Source organism: Anolis sagrei, chromosome 4, assembly GCF_037176765.1.
Source record: "Anolis sagrei isolate rAnoSag1 chromosome 4, rAnoSag1.mat, whole genome shotgun sequence".
Lineage (NCBI taxonomy): Eukaryota > Metazoa > Chordata > Lepidosauria > Squamata > Dactyloidae > Anolis > Anolis sagrei.
The window spans coordinates 186,589,268-186,606,535 of NC_090024.1; the positions used below are offsets into that span (position 1 = coordinate 186,589,268).

General features: G+C 44.6%; 1 protein-coding gene across 1 annotated transcript in view; it reads right to left on the bottom strand.

Moving 5' to 3' along the window:
• Positions 1 to 17,029, bottom strand: part of LOC132773735 (chemokine-like protein TAFA-5) — a 42,806-nt gene extending 25,777 nt beyond the window's left edge. The window contains exon 1 of the mRNA XM_060773175.2: positions 14,757 to 17,029. Coding sequence (XP_060629158.1) covers positions 14,757 to 14,853 — 97 coding nt within the window. The 5' untranslated portion in view covers positions 14,854 to 17,029. The remainder of the gene's footprint in view (positions 1 to 14,756) is intronic.
• Positions 17,030 to 17,268: the final 239 nt, after the last annotated feature.

Below are 17,268 nucleotides of genomic sequence, written 5' to 3' on the forward strand. Positions count from 1 at the left end.
AATAATAATGATGATGACAACAACAACAGCAGCAGCAGCAGCAGCAGCAAAACACCCCCATGTTTGTTTTCTCACAAAGAATGGCTACTTGGACAACAATGTCCCGGGGCATTGCTTTTGTGAATCCTACTTTATCTTTGATATTTCTACATACCCTCAAAGCACCAGAGATTGTCTGGTCTTGGAAGATAAGCAAGGTTAGTCTGAGTTTGTGTTTAGATGAGAGACCACTAATGAATACCAGGTGATGAAGGCTATATTTCAGAAGAAGGGACTGGCAAATATTCCTTGTCTTTAAAAAAAAACCCTATGAAATTCATTGGCTTGCCATAAGTGAGCTGGCAACTTGAATACATCTAAACAAAACATTTGCCTCTTGACAATAGGAATTACTATCTAAACAGATAACTATCTTTATAGACTAATCCAGATGCTACATATTTTCTTCCTAGCTACACTTCTACCAATTGTTAACCAGAGAAAAACACTGGAAAGTCCAATGAAGGTCTGGAATGATCACTGATGTATCAAGGCCACCCAACTCAGGGCCTTCTAGACAGGCCCTATATCCCAGGATCTGTTCCCAGGTTTTCTGTTTATCTGGCAATGGGGACGCATATAATTTGGTGAAAGCAGAAAACCTGGGATCAGGTCCTGGGATATAGCGCCTACCTGGAAGGGCCCCTTGTTACTAATCCATCCCTCATTACTATTAATTCACCAATTTTATCCCTCATTATTATTAATTCACCAAATTTATGTTAATTCCGTGCAGTACTGGATGTTTTAATGTCATGCATATTGTATCTGGAAGACATACATTTCTCTTTAGGCTTCTTTCCCACAATCTCTCTCTCTCTCTTTTCCCTTTAAACAAATTCCAGCAATGCTCTGCTTCTCTGCTTCCCTATTATAAGGGTGACAACGGTTTCTCATTTCCTCACATCTTCTTCAATGGCAGTTGTGTGATGAAAACATATGAGATCACCAGGATTTATACAGGCACATGCAGCAGCCTTTTCATATTTATTTGGACTGTAATATATACATTCAATCTCCAGCTCCCCTTCTCTCTTCAAAAGAGTTATTTGTTATCTGAATAAGTAAACGTGAGAGAGTAAGACATTTCTATTAGAACTACATTGCTTGAGCAAGATTCACCTTGCTGCCTTCCCTTTTTGAAATCTTTCTGCTTAGGATGACTTTGGGCCTGATCCTGTATTCAAAGCTATTTACATGAAGACAAACACATATCAAAATATTGTTGTTGCATGCCTTCACATTATTTCTGACTTATGGTAACCTTAAGGCAAAACTTATCATGAGGCTTTCTTGGCATGATTTCTTCAGAAGGGGTTTGTCATTGCCTTCCTCTGAGGCTGAGAAAGAGAGACTTGCCAAAGAGTACCCAGTGGGGCCCTTCCACACAGCCATATAAACAAGAATATCAAAGCAGAAAATCCCACAATGTCTGCTTTGAACTGGGTTATCTGAGTCCACATTGCCATATATTCCAGTTCAAAGCAGATAATGTGGGATTTTATTCAGGTGTGGAAGGGGCCTTTGTTTCTATGGCCGAGTGGGAATTTGAACCCTTGTATCTGGGCCCAGTCCAACATCCAAATCAAATCAACACATTCAAGTGCCCCCAGGGTACATATGAAGAACTGTATCACTTATATAATGCTGCTGAAAAGCAGAGTGGTCCAACATATTTTGCTGCCTGAGACAAAGAACATGATGCTTTCTGGCCCATTCCATATATGGAACCCAATCAGAATTGACAGTTGATATTTACCACATCTGCAGCATATCTTAAGGAGTTTAAGATACTGAGAAGTTGGCATGCGACACAGGAGGACAACAAAATGGCAACAGGTCTCAAAATCATGTCCTAAGAGGTTAAGTTTTGAGACTTGGGTATGATTTGCCTGAAGAAGAGAAAGTTAAGAGGGGATAGGATAGCTGTGTTTAAATATTTAAAAGGATATCATAGTGAATATGGAGGCAGGTTGTTTTCTGCTGCTCTAATCAATAGATTTAAACTACAAGAAAATATATCCCACCTTAACATTAGTAATACCATATTTACTTGAAGCTCCTGGTGGCACAATGGGTTAAACACTTGTGCTGGCAGGACTGAAGACCAACAGGTTGGAAGTTTGAATCCAGAGAGAGTGCGGATGAGCTCCCTCTGTCAGTTCCAGCTCCCCATGCGGGGACATAAGCCTCCCACAAGGATTGAGGTTTTTAAACAGAGGCTGGATGACCATCTGCAGGGAGTGCTTTAATTGTATATTCCTGCATGGAAGGGGATTGTACTGGATGGTGTCAGGTGACACTCTCTTGGACTCTCTGCCATCTGTCCTCAGTCGCAATGTCTCACTCTTATTAATGAGAGGAATAGTATTGCTGAGGGGCCCATTCCACATGTGAGTTGCCTTTGTTGTGGTTAGATTGCCTGTAACCAAGTAGTAGGACACTTAAGTGGGACCTCACATTGCCTAAGTAGACAAGGTGAGGCAACTATATTGGCTGGTAGGTGCTTGTGGGCAACAGTGGTGGCTTACCCTTTAGTTTTTCCTAAGCATTTTGGCCATTCCCCTTTCGTGGAATTTGTGCCACACAATCTGCCTTGAATCTCTAAAATATTGTTTTTGTTCAAATTTGGTGAAACACTATAAAGTTGTGACTTGTGGAAGTTTTGTGCAATAGTTCAGGAAGTGTCATTTTGCCTTTTGCTTCAAGTAGCATGTTATTTAAGAATAGAGTTAAGCACCACGGAGAGCTCCTTCAAATCTTGAATTAAAACCTGGATTGGATTAATTATTGCACTGATATCATTCCCAAACTGGATCAATACCCAATTGAGGACAATTTGAAGTAGATGACCTTTAGGGAGGGCACTCTCTGTATCTATACATATGGTCAGCCAAATGTCTAATAATGACTAGGGTGGTAATTATGCAGCCTTCCAGATGTTGTAAAAGCAGTTGCTTTTGCAACATCTGCATTCCTTGCCCTGCATTCCTCGCAATTTGCTATGTCGGCTAGGACTGCTGGAAACTGAAGTCCAACATCAGCTGGAGAGCCATGCAATTTCTAACACTGGGTGATAAGTGGTCTATTAGGAAAGGTTCATGTCGTATGAGTAGCAAGATGCTATTCGCATCACAGAAAATAACAGAAGCCAAAAACAGGATGGACAAAAACAAGGGATTTTGTGTTGATCCATAGATACAATGCTCACAGTCAGAAGAAGACATTTAGAAGAAGACCTACAAGCCACTCCAAGCACCTTTGCAGAAACACTTTTGGCCTCTCACAGAATACTGAGAAAACCAAAGTGCTCTTCCAGCAGTCACCAGTAAGTCCCTCTGCAATGCCAGAAATACAGCTTAATTGTGTAATGTTAGAAAATGTTGAACATTTCCACTACCTTGGTAACCACCACTCTGCAAAAGCCAACATTGACACTGAAATACAACACTGCCTGAGCTCTGCGAGTGCAGCATTTTTCCGAATGAAGCACAGAGTGTTTGAGGGTTGGGACATCCGTAGGGATACCAAGGTGCTTGTTTATAAAGCTATTGTCCTCCCAACCCTATTATATGCCTGCAAAACATAGACTGTCTACAGACATCACACTCAACTCCTGGAACAATTCCATCAGCGTTGCCTCCAAAAAATCCTGCAAATCCTGCTGGAAGAAGCAAAAACCACCAGCATTGAAGTGATACTCCTACGCCATCAACCTCACTGGACTGGTCACATTGTCTGAATGCCCAATCACCGTATTCCAAAGCAGTTACTATACTCCAAACTCAAGAATAGAAAAAGGAATGTTGGAAGACAGGAAAAGAGATTTAAAGAAGGGCTTAAAGCTAACTTTAAAAACCGTGGCATAGACACTGGGAACTGGGAAGCCCTGGCCCTTGAATTTTCTAGCTGGATATCAGCTGTGACCAGCAGTGCTGTGGAATTTGAAGAGGCATGAATGGTGGGTGAAACATTCCAAGAGGAAGGCACATCAAGCCAACCCTGACCAGGACCACCTTCCACCTGGAAACCAATGCCTTCACTGTGAAAGAACATGTGGATCAAGAAGAGGGCTCCACAGTCACCCACGTACCCACCGCCAGTACACCAAATTTGGAAGGTCATCATTCCCAGACAATGATGGATTGCCTAAGTAAGATACTATGGTGTCTGTCTGCCTTTAGAGGTGGTGGTTTTCTAAGGAAATGTTGTCAAAGTTGTAGTTTATGGATGAGATCTGTGACTTCTTGAAATATGATTCAACAAATCGCACATATGCTCTTAATCTGACCCTGCCCAAATTCTCAAAAACTCCAAGTATTTCTGTTCATGTGGGGGTTTTTTTTTTAGGTTATGTCCTGGAAGCTGCTGCACCTCATCCCATATGGTATCACTAATCAAAGGAACCTCCAAGTGGTTGTTTCCTCCAAAGAGAATAGTTCTAAACAGGAAGTTCAAAGAAAAAATGATGCTTAGAAGAGGCACAGATTAATTTTACTGCCTCATCTAGTAGTATCATCACTTGTCATCCAGCCAAATTATTTCTAGCACTGGGCTTCGTGATTCTGAATTTCATTGTAAGTTCTACAATGAGATTACAAAATCCAGAAGTGAACTCTAGAACTCTAGAATGCTTTTACAATAATGGGTTATGAATGTCCACTCACAGCATGTGTGCACATGTTGTGAGGGATGCAACTCTACTCAAATGCCCTGCCTGATGCCATGTGTAGGACTGCTTGCCTGGAATTCATTCACTCATGATTAGCTAACCCAGCTTCCTACTGGCAAGCAGGCATTGCAGCTTGCCATTCCAAGCACCACATAATTGTCCATCATGTATCACACAGAAGCAATACAATGGCTCTGAAACAGAAAAAGGTGATGAAAGAAAAGGAACTTGTGAAAATGGACAAAAATGAGTAAAGTATTGACTGGAAGAAAAGAGAAAAATACTTCGGCCACTTTAAGTGTCAGAGCAAAGAGGTGATTAAAGCACATTAAGGGATAGCTGCCATGTTCTGTGATCTCGGAAATATGCCCTAAAGTGTCAAAATGCAATTATAATCTGTGTCAGTGATTGCAAGAGTAGAAACAGATGGTACAATTCATTCAAAGCTAATTCTTTCTGGGATGAAAATGGCACCCTCCAACATGTAGCCTCCTAGTTTTCTGGGCACACTCAGTGATGCTGGAAAATGTTTCCTCCCAGTTCACACACAGTGATTTCCCCAACCCCGAGTCTCCACTGTAACACAAGAGACTAGTACTAAAAGACTCCACTTGCTTTATTTCCCTTATTGCATTTCATTCTTCATTCTTAGTTGGTTTTTTATTAAGTGATTTGTGATCAGAAGGTTGGAAGGTATCTGAAAGTTATCTAATACAATTCTCTGTCTTGAGGCAGCAAACTTAATTAATCTAAGTTCCAACCAAATGAGACGCAGATCAGTAATGTTAGTATAATACTGGATGACTTACACTAGGCTGGCAAGAGTTTCTGTCTTCCAGGTGTTTAAGGGATAAAACAGAATGCACTGCCATTCCTAAACTTGATTTTTAGAATCCATGTTATATAGTATCTCAAATAAAGACTTGTACAGATTGTCCCATGGAAACGGTTAAAGATATAGACATTTTTCTTGCCCCCTGGATCAGCGTTTTCCACCTGGCTCTCAAGGTTATTTCATACATGGACGTCACAGAGTTGAAGTTTAAAAGAAAAACAAATCGCATCAACCTGAAATTTGTCTGCACCTGATCTGAATGATAATACAAGCAGCACAGAAGCAAATAAGATGCTTCATGTGACTATAACTTACATGGTTCCATATTCAGTTATTGATTTGGTAGTGAGGGTAAAACTCAGAAAATCAATCGTTTATAAGCTTCCTATTGGCTACAAGTGCATTAATAATATATCCATGCATGTCTACATGTCAAAAGCAAGGTTTACTGAGCATTTCGGGGTTCTCCTGGTTACCTGGTATAGGGTGGTGGTTTAAACCAGTGGTTCTCAACCTGTGGGTCCCCAGATGTTTTGGCCTTCAACTCCCAGAAATCCTAACAACTGGTAAACAGGCTGGGATTTCTGGGAGTTGTAGGCCAAAGCACCTGGGGACCAACAGGTTGAGAACCACTGGTTTAAATGGTCCCTGAGCAAACCACATTCTCAGCCTCAGATCCAACTGGTAATATGGGGGCAATATTCTTTTGATGGCACTCCATGCAGTCATACTGGCCACATGACCTTGGAAATGTCTACGGACAATGCTGGCTCTTCGGCTTAAAAATGGAGGTGAGAGTCGGACACGACTGGACTTAATGTCAGTGGAAAACCTTTACCTTTACCTAACCTGTTTTCCTGCTCTGCACTAGCTTTTCCTGTTTATTTTTAAGTGCCATGTGTTTCTCTCTCTTTCCCTTTTCTAGATTTCCCCTAGCTTTCTGCATCATAACAGTACTTCCACGTCATTTTATGTTCACAGAGCTTGATATTAATATGGACAAACTAATCTTCATACACCTCATCTAATGCATGCCTGACATATTTATATCTCTCTTGGGAAAATAGCCAAAGCCCTAAACAGCTAATTTTAGCTTTGGATCTACATCTATCTCATAGATTTGATTGAAATCATCCCACCCGCTATATGTAAGGCCTATAAGGATGATCAAACAAAAATCCCAATGATGCATGACAGCACTGCTTCTGGCTTTGTTCAGAGAACAAAGCATTAGTTCACACATCACCAATACGAATTAACACACAACACCTGTATCGCCTGTCATGTATAACAATCCTGGACCGAAATTTTTTCTGTGTATACAGCATTTACAAAGACCACATTCCACTAGATAGCAAATCATGCTAAAGCCAGGATGCATTTTACTACAACTGACTGCAGCTTAATATCACAGGATATCAAACATTTGAAAGCTTTTTTAAAATAAAGGAGGAACACCAGATTTTTAAGCATCTTTGAAAATCCAAAGGATTCAAGACATGAAAATGAACAGTCACTGCCAGTGAAGCCTGGTTCATTATAGCAAACAGGACTTGGCAAACTCATTGCCTCAATCTCCACAATGCCCATCCCTCTTCTCACCCCACTTCCGGATAGCTGATGTATGGAAAAGCACTGCCTATCAGTTTGCTCCTTAGCCAGTTTCTCAATCCTGTCTTCAGAGAACTCAAGAAGCATATCACCTCTGTAGAAAAACTCCCAGGTACATAGTATCCATCCATTAAAGTCTTCCTGGGTCTCTAGGTGTATAAAAGCTTAAAGCTTTGGGAGGAATGTTGGCAGGGTGTTATTTTAAGGCACTGTGTTTACCTTACCATGAAGGCACAGCAATGAAATGCAAGCAATCCTCTGGGAGGTGCCTTATACACTTCCCAGCAAAGGAAGCTGTGCAGCAAACTGGCCTTGGGATCTACAACCCACCTGAGGCACCCGCAAGAAAGCGGAGAATTTGGCGGCATCTCACATCCCTTGCATTTTTGAGAGCAGCCTTCCACTCAGAGCTCTTGCCTGGCTGGATAAGGCTGCATTGTTTGAATTACTTGCACACATGTCTTGTTACAGTCTGCTAATTGTGACATTATTTATGGATCCCCAACAAGTCTGCAAAGTGTTCCTCACATCCTTGTTTGCTCGTGGCCCTGTCTCAGGAGCTCTCAGTGGAACGTTTACGCTGACAGTGTTCTTTACGTTTCTGGGTGAGTGAACATCAGCACAGAATTTCTTCTGCAGTTTTCTAGTTTGCAGGGCTGTTTGACAGTGTAGACTGGGAAAAATAAAATGGGATTGGAGGGATTTGACCCTGGAGTGACAAATCAGTGACTTAACAGAGCTTATTCTTGCTACCTTAAAAGACAGATTTATTGTGAAAAGGGAGTACAGATGGAGAAGGAATACAGATGTCAGTTTCCTTGAGTGGCAGAGCTGCTTGGCATCCCCAAAAACCTAGAAATTCCTCCTGGAAGCCAGATTTTTAGAAGCAGGACCTCAATTATTTAGTTATTAGCTTTATTTAAATCTTCCCCTTTTCCCAAGACTGAGAGTCAAGGCAGTGTACACTTTGAAAAAATTACAAATAACAGCATACAAAAAGCAACATAATGACTGAAGCATATTAAAAACCTACACTGTGAAAATGTTAAAACAATAAGCAATGCAATTAAATCAATAGAATTCACAGTGTTAAAGGCTTCTAGTTTTTAAAGCATGTCTGAATAAAGAAGTTTTGTCCTCTGGTGGAAGAATAGAAAGGAATGAACAATCCTAATCTCCCAAAGGAGGGGCGTCTGGAGTATGGGGCAGCCACTGAAGCCCCTTCCACACAACTGAATAAAATCCCACATTATCTGCTTTGAACTGGAATATATGGCAGTGTAGACTCAGATAACCAAGTTCAAAGCAGATATTGTGGGATTTTCTGCCTTGGTATCTTGGGTTATATGACTGTGTCTTCCACACAGTCATATAACCCTGAGAGGCCCTCTCTAATGTTCCCATCAATTTTATCTGGGAAGGTGGTGTAAGGATCTTTCCTGTGGATTTCGGGATCTAGGCAAGCTCAAACAGAAAGTAAGAGTGCATCTACATTGTAGAATTATTGCAGTCTGACACCACATTAAAATTGCCATGTGCAATGCTATAGAATCATGGGAGCTGTCGTTTGGTGAAGCAAGAAGAAAGACCTTGTTCCAGATGTATAGATCAAAAAGAGCCATGGCCCTGACCTGCTAGGCATGAAGAGAATTGCTCATGATGTGGTGATTTGGAGGTTTCTCACTCATGGGGTCATCATAAGTTGGAGTCAATTCAATAGCAATTTACAACAACAAATCCTCAGGAGAGCAGTATCAAACTTCAATAAGGTTTTAAATACACCTAGGTTACGACATTGTTTCTGTCCTTTCATTCGCCAATTCCTCTTGCGTCTTATTTTCATGAGCTTTGTTAAAACAATTTAAAGCAATGCTTAGACAACCCTGGCGATTATCACCACTTGCCAACAGGATACCCAGTTGTAGAACCACTGTAAGATGCTTTATGTGACGATAACTTACATGGTTCCATATTCATTTATTGATTTGGTAGTGAGGGTAAAACTCAGAAAATCAATTGTTTATAAGCTTCTATTGGCTATAAGTGCATTAATAACATATCCATGCATGTCTAAGTGTCAAAAGTAAGGTTTACTGAGCATTTAGGGGTCCTCCTGGTTACCTGGGTGATGGTTTAAACCAGTAGTTCTCAACCTGTGGATCCCCAGATGTTTTGGCCTTCAACTCCCAGAAATCCTAACAGCTGGTAAACTGGCTGGGATTTCTGGGAGTTGTAGGCCAAAACACCTGGGGACCCACAGGTTGAGAACCCCTGCAAGGGGTAAGAATTCTTTGGCCCTTCAGATGATGCAGAACTATGATTCCAAGTAGTCCTCAACATTTGCTAGACTTGTTAGAACTCCTGGGAGCACCAATTCATCAACATGCAGGGAGACTCACAGTTCCTAGTCTGGATTAGAATTTAAAAACATATTTTCAGGACTGAAAATAAAAACATATGGAAGAAAAATGTTAAATAAAATGGGCTATTTAAATTGCAAATCAGATACATCAAGATTCAGAGGTGTAATGTCTAGTTTTGAGGACTTTTTTGGGTAGAAGGTAGAGATGTATGGCCAACCAAATTTTGGGGGGAACCAAAAGTGAATCTTGAAACCCTTGGAAATTGGCCACTGTTATTCAGCGTATATTGGGGCAATGAAATTGAGGTACAAATCTTTACTCAACTATTAAGTTCAGTAGCCAGTCACAAAGGCAGGATCTATTGCCCTATATCCCAGGATCTGATCCCAGGTTATCTACTTTGAACTGGATTATATGAGGCCCTTCTACACTGCCATATAAGATCCAGATTATCTGCTTTGAACTGGCAGTGTAGACTCATATAATCCAGTTCAAAGCAGACATTGTGGATTATCTGTCTTTATAATCTGGATTATATGGAAGTGTAGAAATGTTCTGGGTCTACACTGCCGGATAATCTGGGATAAACAGATAATTTGGGATCAAATCCTCAGATATAGGGTGGTTTAGCTCAAGCCACAGGCAGACACTCAGGCTCCATCTACACTGACCATTTAATGTAGTTCAAAGCTAGCTTCAAACTGTGGTGGGCAGACAGCAAACTTCAAGAGAAGTGTGCAAAAGAAAGCCCTTAATATGCATCTGTGCTCTGTGGGTTGTGTCATTACCATCCAGGCCTCCTATGCAATCATCTGCCAAATAGCATTTTGAAACTCAATTAAATTCTTTGTGTAGTTGGGGGCCATCGATTAATATAACTCACAGGGTGTATTACAAATATGATAGATAGGGAAAAGCACATACAGCATCTTGAGCAATTTTAGGAAAAGGACAGGTTTGATTTGTACTGTATTTAATATGGTGGAAGCCACTTTGTGTCCCTTCATGGAAGAAACGTGGAAGAGAAATGAAGAGTTATTATTATTATTATTATTATTATTATTATTATGTAATAAACACATAGATAAAAGAAAAGCATTCTGTCAGGATCACAAACCCAAGAATACAGCTGGATTAGAAGCTCATCTATTTCAGGAAGTTGCCTCTTACTAAGGGTCTTTCCACACAGCCATATAACCCAGAATATTAAGGCATAAAATCCTACAATATCTGCTTAGAACTGGGTTATCGGAGTCCACACTGCCATATATCTCAGTTCAATGCAGATAATGTGAGACTTTATTCAGTTGTGTGGAAGGGGCCAGAGTAAAGCATGAGTTCCTCCAGCCCGCTGTCAACTGCTCTTTGGCTGGCAGTGGTTCTCCTGGATTTTAGGCTGAGATCTTTTTTATCATGGACCACTTGGTTCAGTCCCACATGTTTTGGTTCCACAGCCAGATATCAATGGTGATATTTCTTCATCACTTAACAAGATAGAATGGTCTGTATTCTTCCTGTATTCTGAGAGGCACCTTCCAAAGCATCAAAAGCATTACAAATCAGAACCTGCTTAGCATAGTTAAGGACTGCTACTGCTCAAAGTGATGGTATGCAGACCCATGAACCATCAGTTGCCGGTCCACAGAGAGCTCCCAGGAAACTACAGAAACATGATCAAAATTGCTGCTCTGCCACATCAGACAGCTTGAGAGGCACTGTGGGAAAGCAATTCACTTTATGGACAGAGGAGGCCAGGAAGAGGGGGCCCCAGAAAGAGAAACAAGACCTTGAAAAACTGACAACCCCCTACGTTGAAACTATGGCTGGGAAAGACTGGCCATTAGAGATGTTGTTCACCCATGACTGTCAGAACTATCATTTTAGCATTGCAAGAAGGCCTGGCTGAATTTTTAAGACTTTTTTTCCCAACTGAGCAGCATACATAAGACTCAAACCATCCTCCAAGCTCCCATGTGTCAAATGGGATCATGCTGCCATCCTCCCACATGCTACTGCTGTTCCAAGACTGCAACAAGCCACTGGCAAGTCTCCAGAGAAAATCGTTTTTTCTTTCTTGGGTGTCTGGATGGAAGGAACCTTCTGAGAAAGTTTAGCCTATAAGCCTCAGGGGGAGTCTGCAATGCAAAAATCACCGGGGACCCCGAATGAGCCAACTGTGGAGAAATCCCAGTGGTATACCTCTGTAGAACAGAAATATGATTGTCCTGAGCAATGCAGTATCTGTGACCTGCTCACCATAAACAAGGTAGCAAAGACAATGTGTGTGATGCAAGTAAGCAAGCAAACTCCCCAGGCAACTGTAAGTGTCTTCAGAAGTAAATCCCACTGAATTAAACATTTATTCATAGGCTAGTATGTGCAGAAGTCTTTTCTAACCAGAGGCCCATTCACACTACACAATCACTGTACCATTTTCCATTTTGACTGCCATGGCAACATCCCATGAAGTCCTGGGATTTCCAGTATAGGGAATTGTAAACCAGATTGTGCCTCAGCAAACTAAGGTAAAGGTAAAGATTTCCCCTGACATTAAGGCTAATTGTGTCCGATTCTGGGAAGTGGTGCTCATCTCCATTTCCAAGCTGAAGAGCCAGTGTTGTCTATAACACCTCCAAGGTCATGTGACTGGCATGACTGCATGGAGCACCATTACCTTCCTGCAAAAGCAGTACCTATTGATTTACTCACATTTGCATGCTTCGAACTGCTGCATTGACAGAAGCTGGGGCTTAACTACATGCTCCAAAATTCCCCAGGATGTTGTCATGGCAGTTAAAGTGGAATATAACCCCATAACTCTGTTGCATGATTAGGTCTTGGTGATAGTTCTTGTCCAGATAGGTTGGGCAACAACACCTGGATTAAGTTCTTGTGGGGTTTTTTGGGCTATATGGCCATGTTCTAGAGGCATTTCTCCTGACGTTTCGCCTGCATCTATGGCAAGCATCTTCAGAGGTGAGGGTGCTTGCCATAGATGCTTGCCATAGATGCAGGCGAAATGTCAGGAGAAATGCCTCTAGAACATGGCCATATAGCCCGAAAAAAAACCCACAAGAACTTAGTGATTCCAGCCATGAAACCTTTGACAATACATTGAACACCTGGATTGCAACTTCCATATGTGAGCCATACCATTTGGTGATTCTCAAAGCTTTCTCCTTCTTTTGAATGTCATGCTTTTTAATTGTTTAACATGGATGATTGAGTTTACAAGGGGTCCCTCTCTGCCCTAATTAAGAGTCCATCACATTCCGAACCTTGATACAGATAAACTTGTTATCCAAGGGCTCTTCCACACAGACCTATATCCCAGAACATCAAGACAGAAAATCCCACAATATATGCTTTGAACTGAGTTATCTGAGTCCACACTCTGATAATGTGGGATTTTCTGCCTTGATATCCCGGGATATAGGCTGTGTGGAAGGGCCTCAAATGTACCTTTGCTTGTAAGCCCCATTACTCTCAAAGGGTCTCATTCACACAGATCTCTGTAGAAGATAACAGTTTTCAAACGACCCTATATGAAGAAAGAAAGAAAAACCTGTAGGCAATGAAATAATGAAACAAAATTTAACTCCTGAAAATGACCCAGAGGTAGAAGGTCTGGGATTGGTTGAAAGTGATGTCACCAGTCCTTTGCTCTTGCCTTTGCTTGTTCTCTCTCTCTCATCCCGTGTCTTAAATAAAATCAGGAAATCCGTTCATTACTTATTTACTTTGTAATAGCGCAAAACTTTGGATCAGAATGTCAATGAGCAAATGTGGAGATATGTCATCTTTACGCAGCCTAAGGACCTCATCACACTAGAGAATGAATCCACTTTAAACGGGGTCTCTGCCTCCTGCAGAATTCTGAGGTTTGTAGTTTAGGGAGAAGCCTTTAACAGTCTCACTAAACTACAAAACCCAGAATTCTGCAGAAGGCAGAAACCCGGTTTAGAGTGGATTCATTCTCTAGTGTGATGATGTGTCTAGTCTTGCCTCCAGTTTACATGGTTAATCCAACCTGAGTGCCTGTGGGCCCTAAGTGTTTCTCAAATATGCTCTCTCATGTGTTTGGACTACAACTCATATCATTCCCAAAGATTATGGAGGGTGCAATCAAACACATTTAGAAGGAATTGGGTTAGGGAAGGCTGGAGTAAACCAAGTATCACAGGGCCCTTCCACACAGCCCTATATCCCAGAATATCAAGGCAGAAAATCCCACATTATCTGAGTGTGGTAGAGACAACCCAGTTCAAAGCAGATATTGTGGGATTTTCTGCCTTGATATTCTGGGATATAGGGCTGTGTGGAAGGGCCCTGAGTAGCCCAGATGTTGATGTGTCAATGGGCAATATTTTAGTCTGACCACATTCCTTTGCCCCCCTCCTTAACATTTGTCATCTTTTGTTTTTAAAAAATGTCATTTGTTTCAAGTACTGCCAGTGGGAACTCAAGCACAGTCCATTTCTCTTTGGCTTAGAGAAGTATTAGGCTTATCCAGTGCTTCTATGGTATTTACCCAAGTGGAAGAGTATTGGACCCCATAGCATGCAAGCCATTCCCAAATCCGCACTCCTGCACAGCCTTCCCGTTCCACCCTCCCTTTTCTGGCCTAAATATAGGAGGGGTAATTATGGCAAAATGCCCAGGTGTGATTCAGATGTGCTCCACTTATTCCTGCCCTTTTCCCCAAGCAACACATTCCCCCTCCAGGCCTGAATAGACACTGCAGGGAGGGAATCCACCCAAAAGCATCCCAACTTCCTGGTGAGATCAGTTCCAGTGTGTGATCACTCATATTGCCTTAGAGGTAAAATTGGCATGGCTGGAGAAGGAGTGGTGGTGGTGAGGCTCCTTTTCTGTGAGACCATAAGCCACAGAGTGTGGTTGCAATTCACATCCCTGAGTAGTGTGCATTTACATGCACAAGTCTACTTCCACAACCTTGAACTGAATGCAGATGTTAGATAAAAAAAAATGCCTAACTCCACCTATGTTGGATTCAGGAGTGCTTTGCGTGTTCCTGTCTGGCAGGGTGGTGGACTAGATCAGGTATGGACAAACTTGGGCCCTCCAGGTATTTTGGACTCCAGCTCCCACCATTCCTAACAGCCTCAGTCCCCTTCCTTTCCCCTCTCAGCCCAAGTTTGCCCATACCTGGACTAGATGGCCCTTGAGGTCTACAAGATGTTACAATTCGTGGCCAAAAGCACAAGCAACTTACCTTCCTTGGTTGGATGCGAATAGAGGAGCCAGAAGAAGAGGAGGCAGCAAAGTATGGCACTTATCCCTGTAGACAGCTCTCTCCATCCGGCCAGCATCCTTCTAGAGCTTCTTCCCAGACGGGCCACCGGCACAGGGCGGGGCGACTCCTGGCCACGGCCTGGGACCTCCTCTCTTTCCGCCACAGACCAGGAGGGGCTCAGCCAGGTACACAAGGCCTCCAGCCAGCAAAGGCGCCCATCCACATCCCTTGGAGGGCAGGGCAAAGCTCTGGCAGCTACATGAGACCGTGGGGTGCCTCAAATGTCACAAGAGAAGCAGGAGATGGACAGTTCCAAGTGCAACTTTGGGTTCCTTGAAATAATCAGAGGCTCTGAGGAGCCCCGGTGGTGCAATGGGTTAAACCCTTGTGCCAGCAGGACTGCTGGTTGACAGGTCAGTGGTTCGAATTGCAGGAGAGTGGGTTGAGCTCTTTTTGTCAGCTCCAGCTCTCCATGTGGGGACATGAGAGAAGCCTCTCACCAGGATGGTAAACATCAAACATCCATCCTTGCAGACTGCCAACTCTCTCACACCAGAAGCGACTTGCAGTTTCTCAAAAAATCGGAGGCTTCACACTCACAGAAAATGAAAACAGAGCTGGTCCAAAAAGTCTTCCCAAGCAGGATCCTTGATCATCTAAGGCTTCACTTCTCCAACACAACAAATAAAGGAAAGGGATGCTCCCAAAGTCTTCTTGTTGGGTGGGTGCCCAGTTCTCTGGTCCAGCAAGGAGGGGCTGGAAAGGCTTGCCTGGGAACTCTCCTTGGAGAAGGGAGACTCCGAGTGGTCCCTCTGCCTTGGGTCCTCCGGGCCTTGCTTCCCACTCCTCAGGCCTCAGCAGCGAGCGAGCCCAAGGCCGAGGGGGCCCTTCTTGCTCTTGCCGGCCGGCGGGCTTGAAAGGCGGGCTTCACCCTCTCCTCCTTCCCGCCGCCGCCGCCCTCGCCCTCCTCCTCGGAGACTCCTCGCTTGCGCCTCTCCCGCCGCCCGCTCACCCGGCCTCCTCGGGGCGCCAAGCGGAGGCGGAGGACGCATCCTGGGGGAGCGGAGGGGCGCCCGGCGGCCTCGGGGCTCCTCCCGTCCGGCCTGAGAGGGGATCTGCGCTGCTCCTGCTGCTGCTGCTGCTGCTGCTACCTGTGGATCCCGCCAAAGGGACGCAAGGAAAGGGCTTCGAGCTGGGGGGGAGAGGAAAGAGCGGGACGTTTCGATCTATCTCTCCCAGTCTAGAAGGGAGTCCATCCCAAGCCTGGGTTGGGAAGGAAAGAAGGGTGCGGGCATTTCGGCACGGACTCCTCTCCTCTCCCAGAGGCTTCCAGGTTCTTCTCTGCAACGAGAGAGGGTCGCACCTCCCGGGGACGGCAGCTGAGGAACCCCTCTCCCTCGCAGGAGGAGGGCTGAGGAGGAAGAGAGGGAGGAAGGAAGGAGAAGGGAACGCCAGTCGCCCCTCGCTTGCAGGATGTACTCTCGGGGCTGAGGAGGAAGAGAGGGAGCGAGGGAATAGAAGAGAGAAGAGAGAATGAGGGAGAAGGGAAAGCCGGTCCCCTCTCACTTGCAAGATGTGCTCTCAGGGCTGAAGAGGAAGAGAGGGAGCGAGGGAGTGAAGGAGAAGGGAAAGCTGGTGCAGGACTGAGGAGGAAGAGAGGAAGCAAGGGAAGGGAAGAGGAAGGAAGGAAGAAGGGAGCGCCAGTCTCCTCGCTTGCAGGATGAGCTCTCAAAGCTGAGGAGGAAGAAGGGGCAAGGGAAGGAAGGGGAAGGGAGAAGGGAGAGCCGGTCTGCTCAGCCCCGGCGCCCTTGGAGGGCTGCTGAGGGGCGCCTCTCTCTCCCTCTCTCTCCCTCTCTCTCTCTCTCTCTCCCTGCGGGGAGCCCACTCCGTCCGCTGCAGTGGCCCCGCCCCCAAGCAACAGAGCCTCCCCTTCTTCCCCTTCTTCCTCCTTTCTCCCAGAAAAGATCCGAGGAAAGTTTCCTTCTCCCGCGCGCAGGCACCGGCTCTCTCCTTCTTCTCCTGCTCCTCCTCCTCCTCTTCCTCCTCCTCCCTCGGCCCAGACGGAGGCAACCTGCGAGGGAAGCCTCACTCACTCGGCGGCGCCTCTCCCGCCGCTTAACCCTTTCCGGGCTTCCTGCCGCAGTCCCTCGCGCCCCTGGCTCCCCCCTCTCTCTCCCTCTCTCTCTTTCTGAGTGTGTGTGTGTCTCTGCTGCCTTTGCCGAGGGAGAGGAGAAGGGAAGAGTCCTGAGAGCCCCCCCCCCCTCTCCCGCCTTCTGGGCCGAGCGAGCAATGCAGTCTTTGCTCGCCCTCTTCCAGCAGCGGAGCCAAGGGGAGGCCCGGCTCAGGCTCCGGGGATTGGGGCCCTCGGCCTGCAAAAGGCAGGGTTAGGTCGCCGGGGTCCCAAGCAAGGAGGAAAGAAGGCGCGCGGGGGGGAGGGGATGGCTGCCGGGCTCCGTCTTCTCTCTGCTGTGGAAAAAGGGGAAGGGGGGGG